We start from the raw sequence: 22664 nt of genomic DNA, 5'->3' as shown, positions 1-22664 counted from the left end.
TCTTCGTATTTATAACTAGGTCAAAATTATCGTTTTATCCCTATAAATACATCTTGCTCCTTAAGCTCCCATTGAACCTCTATTGAACCATTGGTTTATAGTGAACTAATAGACCATGTCTCTCTCAATCAAGAGAGGGCGAGACCCCTTTGTTCAAGACCAAACATCAGTGCTTAAGAAAAAAAACCTCTTTGTTAACCCTAAGTCGGGGTAGGAGTGAATTTCATCTTGTAGGACTATGTCTCCATTTATCTATCCGGTCTTATCTCAAAATGGGAGGCTTGTTGAGCAGTGTTGTTAGACTACTCCCACCTATGTAGATTAAAGGATAATCTCGAATAAACAGAAGTTCATAGTTAGCTCAGGATTAAGATCGAGTTACCCTAGGTCATCCAATTTGAAATAGTTAGTTTTAATAGTAAATGGTCGTTATAAAGAAAAGTGACTATTTCGAGGTCCGGTCTTATGCAAACATCCTTTGCAGATGATGCCTCCACTCGCATGTTTTCACATGAATGATTTTGGGTTCATATCATTTGCATCGGTATACAAAGTGGGTCGTATCCAATAGTATTACTAGGATGAAGTACCCAATCTTATCTATATACTTATAGACCATTTTGGTTATATACTAAAACTTGATAAACTTTTATATCTTCACATAGAGTTAAAATATTCATATTATAGCCATGGATTTGTTTATTGGACTTTTATAATAGAATGCAATATCAATAACAATTTATTGAATGAAATACTCCATAATACTTTTATTGATAAACAGAATATGTTTATAACATTTACGAACTGCGAGTTTTAGGATATTCCAACAATGATGATAAATTGTAATAAATAAAAAAGAGACTAAAGGGGTAAAATTTATTTTTTTTCCCACTCCCTACCTGCTCGGGGAATCTCCACCCCGTTAGGGACAGGTTCTCGTGAGTCCTTGTGGGGCTCAGTCTGAAAAATGAACTACTTCTGGCAGTTTTTGCAATTAAAAAAAAGAAAGAAAAAAAAAAGAAAAAAGAAAAAAATGAAGAAGAATAGGTTGGGCCAATAGATTTGCGGCCCAAAAATGCAACGCGCACATCAGTCATCACTCTCCTTCATTTGTTTGATCCGTTAAACCCTTCGCAGGGAAAAACCTCTCTTCCTGTTGAACAATCTTACTTTTCATGATCGGAGAAAATCGCCACAGAGGTTTTCAGATTTGGGATTCCAAATGAATTTCATAGCCTTACGTGCGCTCCAAACTTTGTATCGCTCAGCAAATAATCGAGCATTTGCTTCTTGGTAAGTATTTCTTATATTATTTCTGTGAATTTTTTGTTTGGTTTCCAGGAATGTAGGAAGTATAGTGGCTGGTAGCATGGGAACATGGAACTCTGCTACTGTTTTTCTTATTCATAATTGTTTTTTTTGGGCGATATAGAAAGTTCAGATAGGAAATGGCAGGCTTTATGTGCAAGGCGTTTATTAATGATTGTTTATCTGGTTGGAAAAAGTAAAATTCTGCTGGAAGACTGGAAATGGAATATATCATTTTCTTGAATGCAGTTTATTTTCTTTACATACTGCTAGGTGCTGTATGATTGTTATTGGAATTTTTGTTCTTTATTCTCATTTTCTTGGCAACATTGATATGGGTGTTTTATCCTTTCCTTTTTATGCAGTGGAAATTGAATATGTTTCATCTTCTTATTTTGGTCTAACAGTGTTATTGTAAATTGTCTAATGCTCAGGCTTGGAAGTTCAGCAAACTATTCACGTGGCATTACAAATGGTAACTTTGATGATTTTTTTAAAAAGGATATTTCTTAACTCAGAATTAGTCGAGAAATTTACTTAAAATTAATATGGTTTTTGATTGGTTCAGTTAGTCAATTGGGTATTCAGAAAACTTCTTCTTTCCTCAGTAACAGTCGCACTGCTTTTTCACTGGCTCGGGGACATAAAATGATAATATCTTCTGCAGTGGTAGTTTCCTGAACTTATACCAGTTTGTTCAAACTTTTGTTTCAATGCACCAAGATCTATATCATCGATAAAAGTTTTGTGAAGGGTATTCTTTTTTTTCAGGTTCATCAAAATTCTTCTCTTTTATTTTATTTCTTTTGAATTTTTAAATTACTTAGGCTGCCGAGTTTCCAGTATTCTCGCATGACATTACGATTAGGTTGGTGACAACACAAGCAAAAGCCCCTCCACAAGTACGTCAAATGGTGAGTTTATTTTTGCCTAGTTGATGTCATTTTAGTTCCTTCAAGTCTGTTCCAGTGGGATGCAATGGTCAATTGCTGAATAATTCTTGTTATCATGTTAAAATTTTGTTTTACCATTTACTTAATTAATATTTAATTCTGTTAAACATGAAACAAACTCCTAGTGAATGCAGATTATGATAATTGCTTTGGAAGATTAATTGAAGCATCAGAAGTAGAGACAGCAGCTTCACTTTCTTTAGTACTCTTATTTGTCTTAGCTTCTTGATGTAATTTAGATTTCTATAGCCTAGTTCTATATTTTGTTCGGTTGCAACATTCAGATTGTATTGCTTCATTAGACTACTCTTATTTTAGCCTTTGTTGGCATTCTCAATTTGTTGGATATGATGAGGGTGCTATGGGGGTGTCAACCTAGTTGAGATGCCTTGGTGCACCTACTGATCTTTTGGTTTCCTGATTGATTTCCTTGTATTTGCCTTTATTATCAAAGTACTCATCTCTTGTACTAATTATATTGATTAATAAAGGTTGTTTCCTTTAAAAAAAAAAAAAAAATTAGCTTTCCTATTTTGAAAATGTTGCTTGTTGCTTGTTTATCTTTTTACGAGTTTTCTTATTTTTTTTTAATTTTTAATTTTTCTTTTGCACGATAGGATTGATATCATATCATGTAAAAGATAAATATGCCTTTTGTTTTATGAGAAACCGAGCTTTGATTGAGGGAAAATGAATGAATACGTTAGCTCAATGAGAGAAGTAGAGCCTAACTATATCAAATAATATTCTAGTTCAAAATAAGAACTTTTGTGCTTTCATTGAGAGAAGATGAAAGAGTATATTAGCCCAACGAAAGAAGCCAGACCTAATGGTACAAAAAAGTATTATAGTTCAAAATAAGACCTAACAGATAATTAGAAAAGTCCTTGGAGACTAACAGCCAAGTAGAGGCATTGAGCATAACAAACAACTGCACCTTCTCTGGGGTCTTCCCAATGACATGATTGACATTACAAGTGTAAAAATTGATATCCTGTTAGAACTTTCTCTATGGACAAGAATGAGGATTTGATGTAACCTAAAGAGATAAAAGGCGGTCCTCACTTATGACAAGCTGCAGCACCGTCTCCCAATATGACACTTTCACCCTATTGGTGCTCCTTTTGTAGAAATGACACTGACAACCAAGATCATCTTTTCATGTTATGCCCTTTCTCCAAGAACTTTTGGAACCATACTCTTTAGGCTTTCAATTGGTGTGTGGTCTTTCCAGGGAACGTCACCCATTTTCTTTCCCTTGTTTTAGACAGCCACCCTTTCAAGAGTAGAAAGGGTTTTTTTCAGAAGCAGCTCGTTAGAGTTTTTTTGTGGTTGATTTGGCTCGAACGAAACAACCACATCTTTAACAACAAAGCCAAACACTTTGACGTCTTCTTAGACCATGTATTTAACATTGCTATTTCTTGGTGTAAATTGTCTAAGCATTTCAATTCTTATAACTTTGATACTCTTTTGACCAATTAGAGATGTCTTTTGTAACTCCTTTGGTCCGGGGTCTCTCTCCCCCTTTCTTTTGTTATTTCATAAATCAATGAAACTGTTTCCTATCAAAAAAAAGAGAAGATAAAAGGAGAGAAATCTTTAAGAATCAAATCAAAGTCTTTATTATGATCAAAAGTTATCAATACAAGAAGAAAATTCTTCTATTTATAGAGAATTGTAAAGCAAACTAATCCTAATCCTAATTAATGATAGAAACTAATCCTAATCCTAATTAATGACAGAAACTAATCCTAATCCTAATAAACCAAGGAAACTAATCATAATCTTAATCAATCAAGAAAATTAATCATAATCCTAATCAATTAAGGATTTAACCAAAATATCCTAATTTACTCTAACCCTACCACATCATTCTATCCCTTCCAAAAAAAACTCGTCTTCGTGTTTCTAAAAATGAAGATTACGAAAAAAAAGAAAAGGGAAGCATCCTTGACATCAAAATACATTGAAAAACGTAAAGAAATTCATCTTCCAAGCCAATTGGATACAGATAATAGTGTGGTTTGAGGAAAAAACTGTCCAGCCGAACGACATTGAAGATGATTTGAGTTAATTCTATAAAAGGTTTGGGCTTGGTTGGTTTGTATTTGTTGTATGGTTTGAGGACAAAAATAAAGATACTCAAAGTTGGGTAGGGTTGTGCGGATTGTGGGGCCAAATGAAGGGAATTGGTTAGAGATCAGGTTGTGTGGGGTTTGGGCAAAAATATTCATCACGCCGGTGAGATCAAAGGTTCCAATTTCTTCCTTCTTGACTTCTTTGTCTTTGCACACAACAAGACACATTTCTTTGTTCTTTTCTTCCTTTGTAATGTTGGTGAATTCACATGGAACCTTAAAATCTTTGATTCGGGTCGTGGAAGTAATGAGTTGAAATTAATCGCACAACTTTACCCTACGAACGTGTTTTCATCCTCTTCGTTACATGCTATAACACCAAAGGTTTGGTCGATTGATTCTTCCCCCTCCTTGACTACTTTAACTTTATCTAACAATAAAAATTGGTTTGATTCACCTTTGTCTTCGATTGTGTCCCGTTCATCTTTGTTTTTGCTTCAATCTGTTTCATTTGTCTCTTATTCTTCTCCTCCTTCATCACACATCTTTTCTTCTTTTTCTTCGTGCAATTGGTCTTCCCTTCCAATTTAGCTTGCTTGAATTTCACCCGTGGCTTCAACTGTGATTCATTCGATTTTTCTTGTGTAAATTCATAGCTTCGAGTGATTTCCAGCCTTTCTTGAATTTTCCCCAAAAGACCCCAAATTTCCTCCATTCCCTTTCGAAAGTTCTCTTGAAAGATATTCTTATTTAAATATTTTTGTTTTCTTGAAAATGTTTTGAGCTCTATATTGGTGTTGGGATGATGCATGAGTGTTCTTTGATGTTGGTCATAATAATTTCTTTCACACTCTAAATCATTTTTTGAATCATCTAACTCCCAATTCTTACGTCGACTTGGTGTTGGGATGGTGCATCGATTTGGTTGGATCGTCGTGCTCTTTATTGATAATGTCGCCTTGTGATTCTGTCCAAAACTTGATATGGTAGGATTAGGGTAAATTAGGGTATTATGGTCAAATCCTTAATTGATTAGGATTGAGATTAGTTTCCATGATTGATACTTTTGTTAAATCATGATTGCAGGGAGCCCTCAAAGTTTCCATGTTGAGTCCTGGATTCATCTATGAACCTTATTCACCCCGTCAACCAATCCCATTTTGGCAAAGGTTAGTTGAATTCTAAACAACTATTTTTCAATATTTGATATTATCTCATTCTACACTCTCCTCCCAATAACAAGAAAATAAAATAAAATAGACTTATGCGAATCAAACTGATTAGAGGCAATAGACTTGTTATTTAATTTCAATTATATTGGCAACAATTTACCAAATACTTTCAATCTTAACGCTACTAGTACCACTTGTAAGTAATTACTTTTAACACTGAATTCCCTTGTGCCCCAATTACTTTTAATACTTATTTTGCATTTGGATTTTGGTTAAATTACCATTTCTTTAACTTAAATTACCACTCAACACAAAAGCTTAAACTTACCTTAAATTTAATCTTATATGAGTGCTTTTAATACTTCCCCACTCTTGTGGGCTCGAAATTTTGCCTAAGGGGCAACAAGTGAAAATCAATATTAATTGGAGAGAACGAAATTACGCGGTTCGGAAGTCTTTTTGTTTTGATGCCATGTAAAGTCACCACTCGGCCCAAAAACTCATGTTGATGAGTTATAGTCTAAGAAGCATGGGTACATATACGAGTTATGAATACCACACTGACACGATGACAAGTTATTTCTTAAAAATCTAGGACACACAACATGGACATGTTTATTGAAGTATATATAATTTTTGTACAAAATGAAATTTAAAGTCAATGACTTTATGCATTTATATGGTTAAAAAGTTGGTTTGATATATTTCACTCTAAATTTATTAGTTTTATCATATATGTGTCTATTTAGTATACATAACAAATGTTTGAAGCATGTCTAACAAATGATGGGCCTTCTTTCATTTTATACAACTTTTGTTTAATACATCTTTTGCACTAATAAGTGTCAAATACGTGTCCAACAAGTATCGGAGTTTGCAAGTAATGGACATGAACATACTAACCAAGCTAAGGTATCCATACTTCTTAGGTTATAGTAAATTTGATATGATATCATACTTTTAACCTTTTTCCTTGCGTCTGGTTGTTGATTTTGATGTTCTCAAAGGGGTTTTTAAAAATTTTACATTAGTCCCTACAATCTGGTTTGTTTGTATGTGTGTGTGTTTTTTTCTTCTTTTGAAAAGGATCCTACGATCTAGTTTGTTAAATCACCAAACACCTCAAAAGTTTAAGCTAATGGTCTAAGGTAATTGTATCAATACTTTAACCCTCCCTCTCTTGTGGGTTTGGTTGGAAATTCATAGAAGGCCAAACTAGTAGAAATCAATATTAATTGGAAATAATATCACATGAGTTTGAATATAGGATCTCTTGCTTTGATACAATATTAAATCACTAAGAAATTCAAAAGCTAAGTTGATGGGTTAAGGTAAATTTAATTATATCAAAATCTTAACATGGTTAAATCTCATAAAATTTTTGTTCCATTTGTAGATGTGAACAATTCCCGAATTCTCTTCCATGACATCTTTTCTAAAATATGGTAGAGAGGATGAACTGACTGTATGAAAGGTAAATAAAATGTATTAGTCTAACTATATTGGAGTTTAATGGGTTAAAAAATAGATAGACAATTGGGTTGAATAGTCTGAAATCCTGATACATTCAACCTAATATTACAGTTGACCATTTTAATAATCACAAATACCTTTTATTGAATGGTAGTTCATTGTCTACATTCATAGAGAATGTCTCATGTAGGAAAGTTGTTCACATTTGGTAATGATGTTTTTGAAGATTTGACCAATCAATGAGGTCTACATTTACAATTTTAAATATAGAGATCATATTGAAATTAAGCACAATTTATTGTTCTAACCTTCACAATCCTTTTCCTTTTTATAAAATAGTTCTTAATTTTGTAAGGAAAATTTTCTCTTTTGATTTGATTGATTTCCTCATATTTGTACTTATCCAAAATATTCATTAAGGGAAGAAATCATATTGAAATTAAGCACTAATCATTGATTTAACCCTTGCAATTTGATTATTCCTTAATCTATTTATTTGTATTTCTTTTGTATGTCTGTCTTCTGTTACATTAGTTATATGACAGTTGCATAACCTAGAAAGTTTAGTTATTTAATTATATATTTATTTCTATTTTAGTATTTTTGGAGCTTGTCATTATTTACCATGTTTTGAGCACCTTTGATGTTTCTATGTCAGATGGTTCACAAGAAGTGGTTGGAGAAGAACAAAAGACGATATCATTTTAGAGGTTAAATTGTGCCATTTCAGCCTTTGGATTTTGAGCTATTATGCTGCAACTGCAAGTTCTTATAAAAAAAATGATTGTTCTGCGAGTTAACTTATTTATCAGAGTTATTTTAAGGTTGCAATGCCCAATGTTCAGTCTTGTACTTCCCTCTCCCTTTTCCCCGGTTTCTTCTCTGTCTAAGCTTTAGAACTTATCCTTTTGTTGTTGCATGGTAGAATGAAGGGAGATGAGATGCAGAGAGTGTGCATTGATCAGAAGGTGTTTCACCTTCAAAAAGGTGGTTGGGAAAGGCGTGTAGAAGATCATAAGGGAACATGAGTGGAGAGGTTGGATTTGGAATTGGGAATGGGAATGGTAGCTTTTCTCAAGGATTGCTTGGGGGCAGCTTTTGAGCTAGAAAACCCATTATGTTTTTGATGGAATCATTGATGATCTTCTTCCAAGTTCTATTGAATTCGAATGATAGGTTTGGTATAGCTTCTTTGGAAACATGTAAAGGGAGGACTTCTAGTAGCAGTAGTGGTTGATACTTTCCTGTTTTGGCTTTTACGGAATTACTTCCTGCATCTGGGGCTAAGCAAGTGAAGCAAGTCAACCAACTCAAATTTGGGACTTCTAGGGAAAAGGGTAAGATGTCTGGTGTCATGATCGTAGTTCTTTGAGACCCACAAAGTAATTGTGCAGCACTTGCTCTCCCCGTGAGCAAGTCAACCAACTCAAATTTGGGATGTTGGTGCAACAACGAGCCTATCATTCAACCTCCACCCTCATTTTTGAGAAAGCAGTTTTAGAAAATGGGATTAAAGAAATAGGTTCCGGAAATCGTTAAAAAATGTTTGAGAAAACATATGTTGTACGCTAATAGAAAGCTGTTAGGAATCCTTTCACCTGCAAACAGTAAATTCCCAACAACACACTCCCAAGAATAGAGCACTGCTTTGGATATCTTATTTATGAACTTCTAGGGAAAATTATAGAAGAAATGTTAAGATAGCAAAAAAGGAAAATGAAAGATAACTAGTCACCAGTACTTTCTAGAGGGCTGGAAATTCACTCCCACAAGCCAAGCTTGATCACACAAATTCCTCCCCCTCTCCATTCTCATGTAAACCCTACTTAAACCCCCCTACAAGCCTCCTAGTCCCCACTTCTCTAACATACTTTGTAATACACTCCTTAGTCCCTCTTTTCCTCGATAGTTATTCAAGCCGGGTTGTAGAGAATCTCAAAATCGTATCCCAGCAACTTGGTCAACCATCTTTGAAACTGGGGTTGAACCTCCCTCTGCTCCAGCAAGAATTTGAGGGCCTTTTGATCGGAAATCATTGTAAACTTGTGCCCCAACAGGTTAGGTCTCCACTTCTGAATCGATAAGACCATGCCATAACTCTCGTTTGTAAATGGACTTCCCTTGAACTCATGCTGACAGGGCTTGGCTAAAGTATGTTATCGGTTGTTGCTCTTGCATAAGCATAGCCCCCAATCCCACTCCCAAGGCATCTGTCACTATGATAAAAGGCAATTCGAAATTTGGGAGGGCTAATATGGGTAGTGTTACCATTGCTTGTTTGAGTGCATTGAATGTCAATGTGGCGTCCTTAGTCCACTTGATGGCATCCTTTTGTAGCAGTCTAGTCAATGGGGTCGCCACTATCCCATAATCTTTCACAAACCGCTGATAATACCCCGTGAGGCCTAGAAACCCTCGTAACTCTGTCACATTCCTTGGAATTGACCATTGTAACATAATGGCTCGTATCTTGTCACCATTAGCTTCTACTCCCTCCGCTGATGCCCAATGACCGAGATTCTGAATTCTTCGCTAGTTGAAGATACATTTCTTCCAGTTGGCATACAATTGATTATCTCGCAACACATTCATTACCATTCCCAAATGTTTAGTATGAGTATCCTCATTAGGAGTATAAACTAGAATATCATTAAAAAAAAAAAAAAAAAAAACTAATATGCAACTTTGTAAAAAAGGTCTGAACATTTGATTCATCAAGGATTGGAATGTAGCTGGGGCATTAGTCAGTCCGAAGGGCATAACCAAGAATTCATAATGGCCTTCGTGGGTATGGAAAGCGGTTTTCTCCACATTTGGTTCGTGCATCCGTATTTGATGGTATCCCGACTTGAGGTCCAATTTGGAGAATATCACGGAGCCATGGAGTTCATCAAGCAACTCCTCAATCATTGGAATCGGAAATTTATCTGCCACGGTAGCTTGATTAAGTTGTCGATAATCAACATAGAAATGGTATCCTCCATCCTTTTTTTTTACTAGAAGAACAAGGCTCGAGTAAAGGCTGTGGCTCGGTCGAATGATCCCTGCCGCTAGCATTTCATTCACTAATTTTTCTATCTCATCCTTCTGAGCATTATTGTACCTATAAGGCCGCACATTCACCAGAGCTTCCCCTGCCTTGGTAAGTATGCGATGATCCAACCCCCGTTTAGGCAGAAAAGAAGAAGGAACCTAAAAAATATCCCAAAATTCTACCAACAATTCATGTATGTTGTAGGGTACCTCTGCTTCCTTTTCGGCTTCAGATTCATCGCATACTCCCTCTATTGGCTCCGGCTCCAGTTGTTGGAACTCCACTAAAAAACCCAAGTCTTTGTCGTCTCAAGTATGGGCTAAAGATTTTAGTATACCTTCGTGGCCTTCAATGATGAGTCTCCCTTAATACGATTTTCTGCTGGCCTGTTGTATATGTCATCATTAAAGTTGGCCAATGGACCTCCATGTATCCCATATTGCATATCCAAATCATTCCAAGGATGATACCCACCCTTCGCAACTCCAAGGGTAGAAAATCTTATGAAATCGTTAATTCCGATAGGACGACTACCACCGCTTTGCATATCCCTTTTCCTCTGATTGCGTCCCCATTACCTACTACGACCCCATAATTTGACGTATTTGTCAACGACAGACTCAATTCCTGCACAAGTCTCGGGTGTATGAAGTTGTGGTTGACCCCACAATTGATCCTAACCACCACTTCTCTTCCGGCTAACAACCCTTTTAACTTCATCGTCCCCTTCTTTCATAGTCCCAAGATGGATTGTAAGGCAATTTCGACGTTGTCTGCGACCTCCAATGTCTCGACTTCGGGTTCTTCCACAATAACCTCTGCTAACTCCTCCTCGGTCTCCTCCTCATCTTGGAAAAACAACAAATTCAGCTCTCGTTTCTCCTTCAATTTACAACGATGGCCAAGAAAGTACTTCTCATCACAGTGGAAACACAAACCCTTCTCTCTTTTCTCCTTTGCCTCCGAATCAATCAGTCTACGAAACAATCTCTCTCTTTTGCATACCTCCCTTCTCGGGTAATAGAACACCTTTTAGGTTTGGCTCGTTTGTTGCCTTTCCTAGTGATTTGGGTCCTCCACTTGCGGATGACATAATAGAACCCTTTTGGGCCGATGATTGGGCTAAGCCCAACTCCCTTTTCGCAAATTGTAGGGCCAAGTTCCGATCGCTAACGGCTTGGGCTTCCTTCATACAGGTGTCTAAGCCTATCGGGTGTCGGCTAAGCACTTCGACCTCGATATCCGACGCTAACCTATTGAGGAACGATGACTCTAGCACCTCCTACACCATCCCCAGAATTGATGTAACACACGTCTCAAATTTCTTTCGATATTCCTCGCATGATCCATCTTGTTTAATTTGCAACAATCGAGATAGAAGAGTACCTTATTGAGAAGGTTGAAATCGCTCGAACGTCCGACGCTTTAGATCTTCTCATGTTCGAATTGGCTTCCAATTGTTAGACCATCGAAACTAATCGATGACATCTAGTGCAAAAGCGATAACCGTTACCTTGATCTTCTCCTCATCGGACAATTCGTGGATCTCAAAGAAGTGCTTAGCCCTATAAACCCAGGAATCAGGGTGTTCCTCGGAGAAAACCGGTATCTCTAAGCGCTTGTACTTACTACGATCAATCAGTCCATAATTCTTTTGTGTTTGGAAGCTCTCGCCTTCCTCTTCCTCCTTAGGCATCTTCGACTTTTGAGTCCCCGTTGTAACAATCGAAGCCTCTTTCTCTTGTGCCTCCGCCGAGTATTGTACTGTGGTTTTTACTCTTTCCAAATTCTTTCTCATTTCATTCATACAGTCTCGAATCTTAGCAATACTCTTCACATGGGTTTCCATCTTCTCCTCCATCTCCCGCTTATTTTCTCCTCCTGTTCTTCCCAAGATTGAAGGGGCTCTGATACCAATTTGTTAGGAATTCTTTCACCTGCAAATAGTAAATTCCCAACAACACACTCCCAAGAACATAGCATAGCTTTGGATATCTTATTAATGAATTTCTGGGAAAAATTACAGAAGAAATGTTAAGATAACAAAAAAAAAAAAAACAAATGAAAGATAATTAGTCACCAACACTTTCTAGAAGACTGAAATCCTCTCCAAACAAGCCAAGCTTGATCACACAAATTCCTCCCCCTCTCCATTCCCATGTAAACCCTACTTAATGTGCACACCACCACCACAACAACCCCCCCTCTCTCTCTAACAGACTCCATAATACGCCCCCTTGGTCCCCCTTTTCCTCAATAATTCCTTTCTTACCCCTGCATTTATAAGTGTGTATAATTGGTGGCTTCACAAAAGCATATAAGATAAACAACTTTGATACCATACAATCAAGGTAGGAAGGATGAGAGCTAGTCTTACCTGCTATAGTACATTTTGTTGCACATTCAGTATGTCACTCTTGCACATGGTAAGTCGCAAGGAGCAATACACCAACAAAAAGGCAAGGAAACTAAACTAGTATGCAAAATGAAAGCATTTGAAAAAGGGTTGTTATGGGTATGCGACCACGAACAACATGCCTCGGACAAGTATGACCATAACATTTGACACCTAAACTCTAGCTTGGCAAAAGAAGTTGGAGATCCTTGTTACTACTATCAAAAGGGAGGTCAAGTCGGAGTTAGGTTCAGAGTTTGACTTTGTCTTTGACTATTACTTGTTATAATTATTGTTAGATTTAGCTAGATCATATTCTTTCTTTGGAGCTATGACTTTGCTTCAATCTAGAGTTATCTTTGATGAGTTTGGCCCTAGAGGTTGTAGAGAGATGATTGAGATGTTCTTTCTTCAAACATCCTTTTGCGAGAAGAGGACGTTGTTTTTGTGGCAAGCTAGGTTGTGTTCAGTTTTGTGGGGCTCTTGGGGTGAGGAACAATAAACTCTTTTGAGAGCTTGAAAGGAATTTGATTGACGGTCTTTTTTAAGGTTCCATGCTTCTATCGTTGGTGGTGAATCATTTTTGTAATTGATCTGTTGGCTTTATTTTACTTGACTTGAGCCATTTTTTTAGTTTGAAAAGTTTGGTTATTTAGAACTTATCCCTTGATCATCTCCTGAAAAATTTTCTCCTTCATATACATTGGCTGCTTTTCTGATGTGAACTTCTGTGTTCTGATTTATTATACAAGAACTTATGCTCTTGTGTGCAACTAATAGATAAAGGCCATCTAAGTTTTGTGGGGTGTACCTAATAGAGCCATGATGTTTTTTTTCTTGTTTTACAGCTAAAAAGTGCTTATGCAATTGCAAAATTAAGAAAGAAGGGGTACTCAAAGAAACAATTTTACGAAGAGGCAGTAAATTTATATAAAGAGGTATTCCAGATTCTTGTCTCACAACACTGGTTTACAAAGTGCTTTATGAAACCCATCATCATTTCTTTCACTAAGTTCTTCAGGACTGTTTCCTGTGTGGAAAGAACCTACCTGGCTTTTTCATAATTTGTGGATGAAAATTGATGATTGTAAGGCCCAATAGTTTCTTTAGCTTCTTTTGACAACTGTTTCCTCTGTGGAAAGAACCTATCTCGCCTTTTCATAATTTTTTTTTTCTTGAAATAACTTTTTCATAATTTGTGGATGGATATTGAAGTTTGTAAATTTCTTTATGGTATAAGAGATTGCTTTTGCTACATACAGTAAAGTTGTTATGTTATATGCAAAAAAAAGCTTTCTTTTCCTTCCTTAATTCTTCTTGGAGAAGTACCTGGGGATGGGGATAGTACACAAATCATTTTCTGAAGCCAATCTTCCAGCCGGGGTTTTGGAAGGCCATCACCCTCGTATACTTGTTAACGTTTCTTTTAACATAACCCTTTTATAGTTCCATAATTCCATTACAGTCCCCTCTTCTCATTTCCGGAACTTGCTTACAAAAGATAAGTTGTAGATTGTGGAGATATTTTCATGGAAACTGGTAAATTGCTGCGGTAATTGATGCATTTTCTGGTTTTCATCAAAGAAGGTGGTTGTGTGTAAGAAGAAAATGTCGTGTTTGTTTACCAACGACCAGATGCCTGTCTTTTCATTTTATGTACTTTTTATTTGTTTTAAAATTGCTGACCCTTGATTTACACATTCTCCAGATAAACACTTTGATAGCAAATGGTGACAAAACATCATTGAGGAAAGCAGTCACAGAGAATATGTATTCAGTACGCATCACCTTTTCCTTTTGCTTTTCTTCCTATGGCTGCTTTGAGATTGAGTTATCTTTCCCACGTTTTCTTTACTTGCTTTCATCTATTAATTATACAGATTCTCTTTTTTTGACAAGGAAACAAATTCTTTGTTGGATTTGTGACTGATTATGCAGATTTTAACTTATTACCTTGGTCTCACCTTCAGGCGTTGAAGAATGAAATCAAACTCAGAGAATCCAAATGGAACAAAGTTTACTGGGAAATGATCGTTCCAGTCGTTAAGATCCGCACATTACGAGCTAGATTGGCAAGTACTATAATCATCACATTTCTATTTGTCCTATTCATGCATTTGTCAAGTTCCTCCTTAACTTGTATAGTTACTCAGCTTTAAGAGATCATGCCTGCATTGAAGAAAAAAGTAAAAGGCTATTTACTTTTGGCTAAATATATGTGGTCTTGTCTCTAACGTTGGGGTATATTTTGTCAATTATCCCTGTTGTTTAATTATAGGCTAACTCAACGACTTTAAATATGAGTTTTTCTTTTTCTTTGCTTTTGTTTTTTAACCTGTTGGTGTGTAGGGATATTCACCCCCCTTATTTTTGTGATTTCCACAATGATGAAAGTCATTTTTCTTCTTCTTATTATTATATTTATGGTCATTTTTAAAAAAAATTCAGAAGCATGTTATTAGGCCAAAGAGAACTGCTTGCACTAATACCCGTGAGTTGAATGGTTCAAACTATCTATAGTGGTCCAGAGTGCTTACGTTCAACTTTAATTAAATACTTTTTGAGTCTAATGCTGCCAGTCTGCCACCACTTACAAATTTAGAATGGTTTTTCCAAGCCATGTAATTTCTACATTTGTAGATCTTTTTAAATGGTTGTGGTTAGAGCAAAATCATCCATATGATCACTAGCTAATTTCCTCAAAGTGGAAAATATGCCCGTTTTCGTCTGATTATAATATTATATTTGTTCTTTGCCCATGCAGATTGGTGTTGATCGAAGTGACCTTGAAAAGGTTTTCGTACAGCTTACCCTTGAGATTCTTGCCAAACAGGTATACTGAGAGTTAATACCTATTCTTTTTTTAGAGAGACTGAACTCGATATGAAATTTCATTCCACTTATTCTTTTTTAAACAAGAAACAAAACTTTTCATTGAAATAATGAAAATCGACTAATGCCTGATACTCAAAAGATACAAACTCCCCAAGTGAGTGATAAAATACTAAAATTAAAAACCAAAAAGGATTACAAGGAAAAATGAAAACATTCCAATTTAAGCTAATATCGTGTAATGAAAAATCGACAAAAGATTTAGAAAGAGAGCACGGAGGGGAAGCCTTTGTTTGTGATGATTTAAAACGATTAAGCCAAGGAAGATACTTATTATGGCAAATTCTTTGATTTCTTTCCAACCATTATTTAAATAAAAGAGCTTTGATCCTGTTGACATAGAAGTTGTCATAGGAGGCAGTGAAGGGCGAGTTTGAGGTAAATGACGTTTTCCTTAGAACATCCCAAGAAAGCCCACGAAATGAAGGCTAAAAAGAATTTGAACCAGCCCTAGAATAGGAGCATCTAAAAAGCACATGGTTGAAAACATCCTTGGCCTCAAAACACAATGGGGGGACACAACCCTTCACCTATATAGTCTAAGTTCAGCCAACAACCGTTGAAGTCCATACACAAACCATCTCAAATGCATGAATTAAGTAGAACCTAATACATTAAAGATGTGAATGAATCAGGATTTTTAGATTCATAATGCCTCTGGGATGGATAGATGACTTATCGAGCTTGAATGGATGCAACTCTTCACTATTGTAGGCACCTGAGATCACTATTGGTAGATACTTGAGCCTGGAAGTCAGCATTCAGTGCTTCTTGTGTCTTTTAGCTCTAGTTCATTGGACCTTGTGGCATAATGATTGCCTCATGATTAGGTTGGATTTGATTTGACTCTTATTGACTTTGAACAAAAGCTTCATTTTAGATTGATCGAGCTTGATTTTGTTGACTTCACTCATAAATCATAAGGTAATTAGTGACTGAGTTGACCACAAGGAAAATCTACAAGATGAAAATCAAACTCAAGCAGCTTAAGTGATCAAACGTTCAAATCTCCCATATGTTTTTTTAACTTAAAGAGAAATGTTTCTTCATATCAATTTATGTCGCTAGTAGGCCTTACAAAAAAATTGGTAGTAAGAAGCTTATGTAGTACACGTCACATGACTTGGCAAACCATTTAGATTCATTTTTCCATACTGCTTTGTCCTTTTTTTAGATCCATTGGTGACAAACTGTTTTAAGGGATCATTTTTCCATGGTTTAGACCACAACGATGGCAAGATTTAAAATTGCGTTTTCTTTTATAAGTTCATAAAGTTTTTTTCTTTTTTTTTTTTTTGAAAGAAACAGAAAGCTTTAATGAAAAGAGACTGATGCTCTGATTACCATGAAACTAAAATAAGAACAGAAATAATGAGCATCCGAAAGTGTGCAAAAATAAAGCTAATCAAAGAAAATAAAAGCACATCAAATCAAACATACATGTTTTTAGTTCATAAAGTTTAATTAGGAATATGAAAAGGTCTAAATTTTTTTGAATTGTGAACAAAAGGTCTATTTACCAATGATCAACTAAGATTTTTGTTTCATCAAAGATTTCTATAAATTTAATTCTCGTAGTATTCTAAGCTTCTCTCTTATTATGAAGATGCTCACTGATATAAACTACTTGCATTTGTAGAAGTTTGAAGCATATAGTTCTGAAGGAGCTGTCGTTGCTGGAGATAAATCTAAGGAGGTAAGTGCATGTTATACCGTCCAAATAATATCATATTCACGCCCCCTTTTGATTAATGTTTGTTTACCAAAAGTACAGAAGTTGGGATCATTGAAATTAAAAGGTCACTAATTAGAAGTTGGTTCACTGTTTCTTGTTTCTAATTGTTGAGAAACAGAAGGCGTTCGGTAATTTTTCTTGTTTCTTGTTTCTTATTATTTAGAAACGTTTCCGAAATCGTGAAGAAATTATGGAAACAACAAAATCAAGTGTCTTGTTTTTTATTTCTGTTTTTAGTTTCTTCCAAACAATGAAAGAATTAGTTTATCATTTTTTATTCTACAATGCATAATAAATATCTAAAAATAAATATTACAACTATTATTATTATTATTTTTTATGGAAATAACAACTTTCATTGAGAAAGAATAAAAGAATACAAGTGCATACAAAAAAACGAGCCCACAAAAGAGAAAACCCTCTACAGGAAGGGTTTCTAGCTAAGAGAGATGTGACCATAGAATAGTTACAAAAAAGCTTTGAAACTGAACCCGAAAACGAGACATGAAACTTCACTAAGGATCAAACTTCACTAGGGTCCTCCAATCCTCTAAACACTCTCGAATTCCTCTCACCCCAAGTATCCCACAACAACGCAAACACTCCAACAAACCACTAAAATGACCTTTCTCTCTAAAAGGCGGATTGAGGAGGGACTCCCCGATCATCGTAGGAATGCCCCTTTGACCGGCGATATGCATACCAAACTCCTGCAAGAAGCAAATCCAAACAGACCTCGCAAACTGGTGACCCCAAAGTTGGTGATCTAGGTCTTCCTCCGCCTTCTGATAGAGAATATAGCGGAAAGGGCCCATTGACGTAGACAACTTCCTAGCAAGCCTATCCAAAGTGTTCACACAAACTAACAAAACCTGCTAAAGAACTTAATTTTCTTTGGTATCTTTATCCTTCAAAGCACATCAAAGATAGACTCACTACCAGATGAGGGGTCCAGAAGCAACCTGAAAAAGGACTTACAAGAGAAGTCCTCCGAAGGATTGGTCTTCCAAACATGAACATCCCTCCTCCCCTCCCTAAAAACATTCTCCTCCAGCAAGGAAAGACAGGAAGCAACCTCTGTCATCTCCCTATTGGTTAAATGATGACGAAAACCAAAAGAAAAGGACATAGAGCTTCTCGACCAAACAACGAAATCAAATATCGGATGATTTTTAAGGGAAGACAAAAGATAGAGATGGGGAAAAGCAGAGCAAAGGGGTCTATCCCCCGCCCAAGTATTTTCCCAGAAAAACATATCTTTACCATCCCCCACAAAGCAGCACCTGTTCCAAGGAGAAAAAGAGGGAAGTTCATGTGAGATGTCTTTCCACGGATTTCGGTATGTGCCTTTAACCGCCTTCACCACCCACTCAAAGGGGAAGGAGCCATGTTTACCCATAATGATCCTATGCCAAGGGATTTGGGCTCAAGGGCAAAACACCAAAGCCACTTAGCCAATAAGGCTTTGTTACGCAGCCCTAAGTTACCAATCTCCAACCCTCTTTGATTCACAGGGCACTCAATGACCTCCCAACTGACCTAGTGAGATCTTCATCCATCCCTTCTCAAAGTAAATCCCCTGTTAACTTCTTGAGGTTTTTGCAAACAGCGTTGGAAGCTCTAAATAAGGAGAAGTAATAAATAGGAATGTCACTAAGTACAAACTTTATTAGAGTTAACCTATTAACCTTAGAGAAAAAAATTTTCTTCCATAGAAAGGTAACTCGAGGGTCGTGCCCTTTTGGGGTCCCATTTTTGTGGAAGAAAAATTTTATATCTCCTCCAATTGGTGTGCCCTCTGCAAATTAGCCAAGGAAGACCTTCAACACCTTTTCTTCGATTGTTTTTTCACCACAAATTGCTGGAGAGCACTTTTCAAATGCTTCACCACTTCTTGGGTCTTCGACAGCTCCTTCAAAAAACAACGTACAACAGCTACTTTCTGGACCATCCCTCAAGAAAAACTCAAATTTACTATGGATTAATGGAACAAAAGCAGTGTTGGCTGAGATTTGGTTTGAAAGGAACCAAAGAGTGTTCAATGATAAGGAAACTCCTTGGTTTGCTCGGTTTGAGGCGGCAAAGCTTAATGCTTCGTGCTCCCTTTCTAAATGTTTTGAAGCTTACTCCCTACAAGATATAAGTTTAAACTGGTAGGCATTCATTCAATTGGAAAACTAGTTTCAGAAGTCAATGGACGGCTCTTCAAATTCTTGTGTTCGAGTTTTCAATATTTTGGTCACTTTTGTTGTATTTGTTGTTTTTGTTTTGTTCTCAGAATTTTGTAGCTACACTTTGTGAAGCTTCTGAATGTTCTCATTTCATAGTTCTTAACCTTATTGGTAGCTTTATAAGGTTCCCTCTGTAATGTTGGATATGATGAGGGCGCTATGAGGGTGTCAACCTAGTTGAGATGCCCGGGTGCGCCTGCTGATCCTTTGGTTTTGGTTTTTGGTTTTGTCTTTTGCCTTTATTTTCAAGTACACATCTCCTGTACTCTCTTTTAATGAATAATAAAGGCCATTTTCCTTTAAAAAAAAAAGATAATGCCTTCCTTCTTCTTAGCTCTGTAGTCCTCAATGGCTTCATTGGCTGTAAGGGCTTGGTCAAGGATCTGCCTCCCAACAACAAAAGCTCCTTGTGTCTCAACTATAATTGAAGGGAGCCCCTTCCTGAGGCGATTAGCAAGAACCTTAGCCAATATCTTATAGGTACTTATTATAAGACTAATAGGTCTGAACTCCTTAATCCTTTTAGCATTCTCCTTTTTGGGAATAAGCACACAAAAGTTTCCACCATCAAACCGTTCAAAATTCCTCTCTCAAAGAGCTCTCTAAAGACACCGACTAACTCACCCTTGAGTAAATCCCAATTATCTTGGAAAAAAAGCCATTGAGAAGTCATCAGAACCAGGGGACTTATTCCTATCGCAACCAACAACCGACCTCCTAATTTCCTCTAAAGTGAATGGGGTCACAAGATCTTCGTCCTCCCTAGATGAAATGGGATTCCAATCAATGCCACTCACGAACCGTTAAGCCCCGACAACCAGGTTGTAAAGAGTAGAAAAAGCCGAAATGACCTCCTCCTCGATCTCTTTTATCATCTTTAGTGCAATCCCCATTCTCCAAAATCAAAGGGCCTATAGTATTCTTATGCCTTCTCCCACTAGCCACTCCATGGAAAAAAAGAAGTGTTGCAATCCCCTTCCTTAGCCCATTTGACTTTAGCCTTTTGGCCCCAACTGATGGCCTCTTTCCGGAACAAATCTGCGAGCTCCCTTTTTAAGGCACCCCTCTCCCCTCTCAAGGCACTATCCAGCCGACCCTCCAGCTCCAAGGCATTGAGCTCTTCAACTCTCCTCAAAATCCCTTTCTTTCTAGAAATTACATTTCCAAAAACTTCTCTATTCCAAGTTCTAAGGTTCCCTTTTAGAGCTCTTAGCTTTCCCATAAAACGGTAACCTTCCCACTTACCTTGAACCGGAGTATTTCACCAGGAGGAAATACTAGCCTTGAACGAAGGGTGTTCCAGCCACATATTCTCAAAGCAGAAGGGACTTGGCCCCCACCTCTGAGAACCCGATGTTGGAATAATAGGCCAGTGATTCGACGTAATCCTTGGTCCACGTAATTGGTTGGCCTTCCAAATCTATCAACCCAATCCTTGGGAAGTAAGAATCTGTCAACCCTCGTAGCCGCCCTACATTTAGCCCATGTAAACTTTCCATTAATCGAAGGAAGATCAAACAAGCTACTTCCATCAATGAAATTATTGAAAGCTCTCATGGACCTCATGATTCTACCCCCGGATGCCTTCTCCTCAGGAGAGTGAATAACATTGAAATCCCCTACCAAACACCATCTAGCACCACGGTGACCATAAAGGTTCCCCAGCTCCTGCCGAAAAGCCTCCCTCTCCCTAGGCCTCGAGGGGCCATAAACTCTTGAGACCCAAAACTCCTCACCTTCACTATCCAAAAACAAAAATAGTTAAAGAGAAATTGCCCCTTAGCACCTCCCTAGCCAAACAAACTCTAGTTCTCCACAATCAGAATCCCACCTGAAGAACCAATTGAATCAAGGGTCTCCCACTCCACTTGCCTACTCTTTCGGATACTACCAATCCTTTCACGACAAAACAAGCTTCTTTTAGTTTCCATTAAAACAACAATATCTAACAATATCCGGGGTTTCTTGCCTCAAGACCTGCTTCACTGACCTTCTACTCTACCTTTCAACCCCCCATTAAATTATAATTAGCTCCCCACAACTTAACTGAAAGAAATAAAGGTTTATCATGATTCCTTTATAATTTGAATAAATGTCTTGAATTTTCATTCACGGCAACAATTATGATTATATGTTATGTGCTATTCCTTTCAGGTGCTTGTCCGTGATATCTGGGTATTTGAGAAATCTCTTTTTCACGAGGGAGCTTTTTGGCGTCTTTGTGGGCGAATTCCAACCTAATTTCATCCTTCAACCTCTCTTTGACTACAAGCCTCTTTATCCAAATTTGTAGATCAACAGGTTTTCTTAATAATTCTGTGATTAGTTTATCATATACGATTCAGGTTTCATAAATTATGCTATCAATAGGAGAGACATTCCTAGGATTCTTAATTTTAATAATTTTGGGCATATTCCTTGTTCAAGCCTTCTATAGAGACAAGCGCTTTCATTTTTAGTGCTTTTCTCAGATGTACTGTCACTAAGAAATATTACCTTCAAAACCAATTTTAAGCTCATCAATAGTTTGTTTTGTTATGATGCTTCTCTTTCCCATTATACTGTTTCTCAGGTTTTCTTTGTTTTCAGGTGCATGAATCGATTACTTCATTGTTCTTGTTTCGAATTAATCACGAGGGCGATTAGCACATCGACTGCAGGTCATCTGAATCTGCATATTTAAAAGCAGCTCTTAATATTTGCCAATACATGCTCGAATCTATATTCAGGGTGTTTAAGTAAAATGCCTTTATTTAAGACCATCCATCATAAAGACTCATGAGAAAGGTTCATTCTTCGGGTGTCAAAACTATAGCATGTTGATTATCAGTGCTATGGAGAATAACGCAATTTTCATGCTTTGGTGGATAAAATTTGGGCAATCAAATTTTATCATATCATCACAATGAAATATCATTTTATTGAATTTAGGGCCAATTAAGAATTATTGTGTAAAAAATTTGAGGACAAATTTGCAATCTCAAACTTGTCGAGTGGCTTCTTTTGGGCCAATTGATCACTACGATAGACTTAATCGGATCCAACAATGATTATGCATCAAACACCCTTGATTATTTGGTGAATACTCCATTTTAGCGTACAATTGTAGATTGGGCCGAGCTTGCGTAAATTAAGTTGATGGGGCCGAAGATTCAAACCAATTAAGGCCCATAAGAATGGATTTTGTCCATGTCTAGTGTTTGCCCAAGCCTAAATCCAAATGATGGGCCCAAAAAGAGAAATGGGCTCAAGCCACATAATGTCTTATGCTTCATTTTGAGGGGGGTTTAGAAGAAGAGAATAGAAGACTCAAGATTCTGAAGACAAGCTTAAAGATTTAAAAATTATAACTCTTTTAAGACTTAAGACTTTGAAGACAAAAGCTTCTTT

The 22664-nt window shown here is 36.8% G+C and overlaps 1 protein-coding gene across 3 annotated transcripts; it reads left to right on the top strand.

Moving 5' to 3' along the window:
- The first annotated feature begins 1085 nt into the window (after window positions 1-1085).
- LOC120071330 lies at window positions 1086-22147 on the top strand. 3 transcript variants are annotated; one of them, XR_005480207.1, is made up of 13 exons: window positions 1086-1293; window positions 1743-1783; window positions 1877-1977; window positions 2136-2222; window positions 5429-5511; window positions 7646-7697; window positions 13265-13354; window positions 14125-14193; window positions 14387-14488; window positions 15181-15249; window positions 16948-17004; window positions 21429-21575; window positions 21864-22147. XR_005480207.1 is itself a non-coding variant. In XM_039023537.1 (12 exons), exons 1-12 carry the CDS (start codon window positions 1223-1225, stop codon window positions 21513-21515), a joined length of 909 nt encoding a protein of 302 aa, XP_038879465.1. In that variant the 5' UTR covers window positions 1086-1222; the 3' UTR covers window positions 21516-21812. The 3 variants fall into 3 exon arrangements, 2 of the variants coding, with proteins under 2 accessions (XP_038879465.1, XP_038879466.1); XM_039023537.1 differs by lacking the exon at window positions 21864-22147 and having other exon boundaries at window positions 21429-21812; XM_039023538.1 differs by lacking the exon at window positions 21864-22147 and having other exon boundaries at window positions 1186-1293; window positions 1917-1977; window positions 21429-21812.
- The last annotated feature ends 517 nt before the right edge of the window (window positions 22148-22664 follow it).

The sequence above is a fragment of the Benincasa hispida genome, chromosome 2, assembly GCF_009727055.1.
Source record: "Benincasa hispida cultivar B227 chromosome 2, ASM972705v1, whole genome shotgun sequence".
Taxonomy (NCBI): Eukaryota; Viridiplantae; Streptophyta; class Magnoliopsida; order Cucurbitales; family Cucurbitaceae; genus Benincasa; species Benincasa hispida.
This window is presented reverse-complemented; position numbering and strand designations above follow the sequence as displayed.

Excerpts from the sequence above, each read along its gene's own strand:
- LOC120071330 (XM_039023537.1), top strand. The coding sequence starts at position 1,223 with ATGAATTTCATAGCCTTACGTGCGCTCCAAACTTTGTATCGCTCAGCA. Across the intron at positions 1,784-1,876 it reads TTCACGTGGCATTACAAATG|TTAGTCAATTGGGTATTCAG; the intron begins GTAACTTTGATG and ends TGATTGGTTCAG. Across the intron at positions 13,355-14,124 it reads CAGTAAATTTATATAAAGAG|ATAAACACTTTGATAGCAAA; the intron begins GTATTCCAGATT and ends CACATTCTCCAG.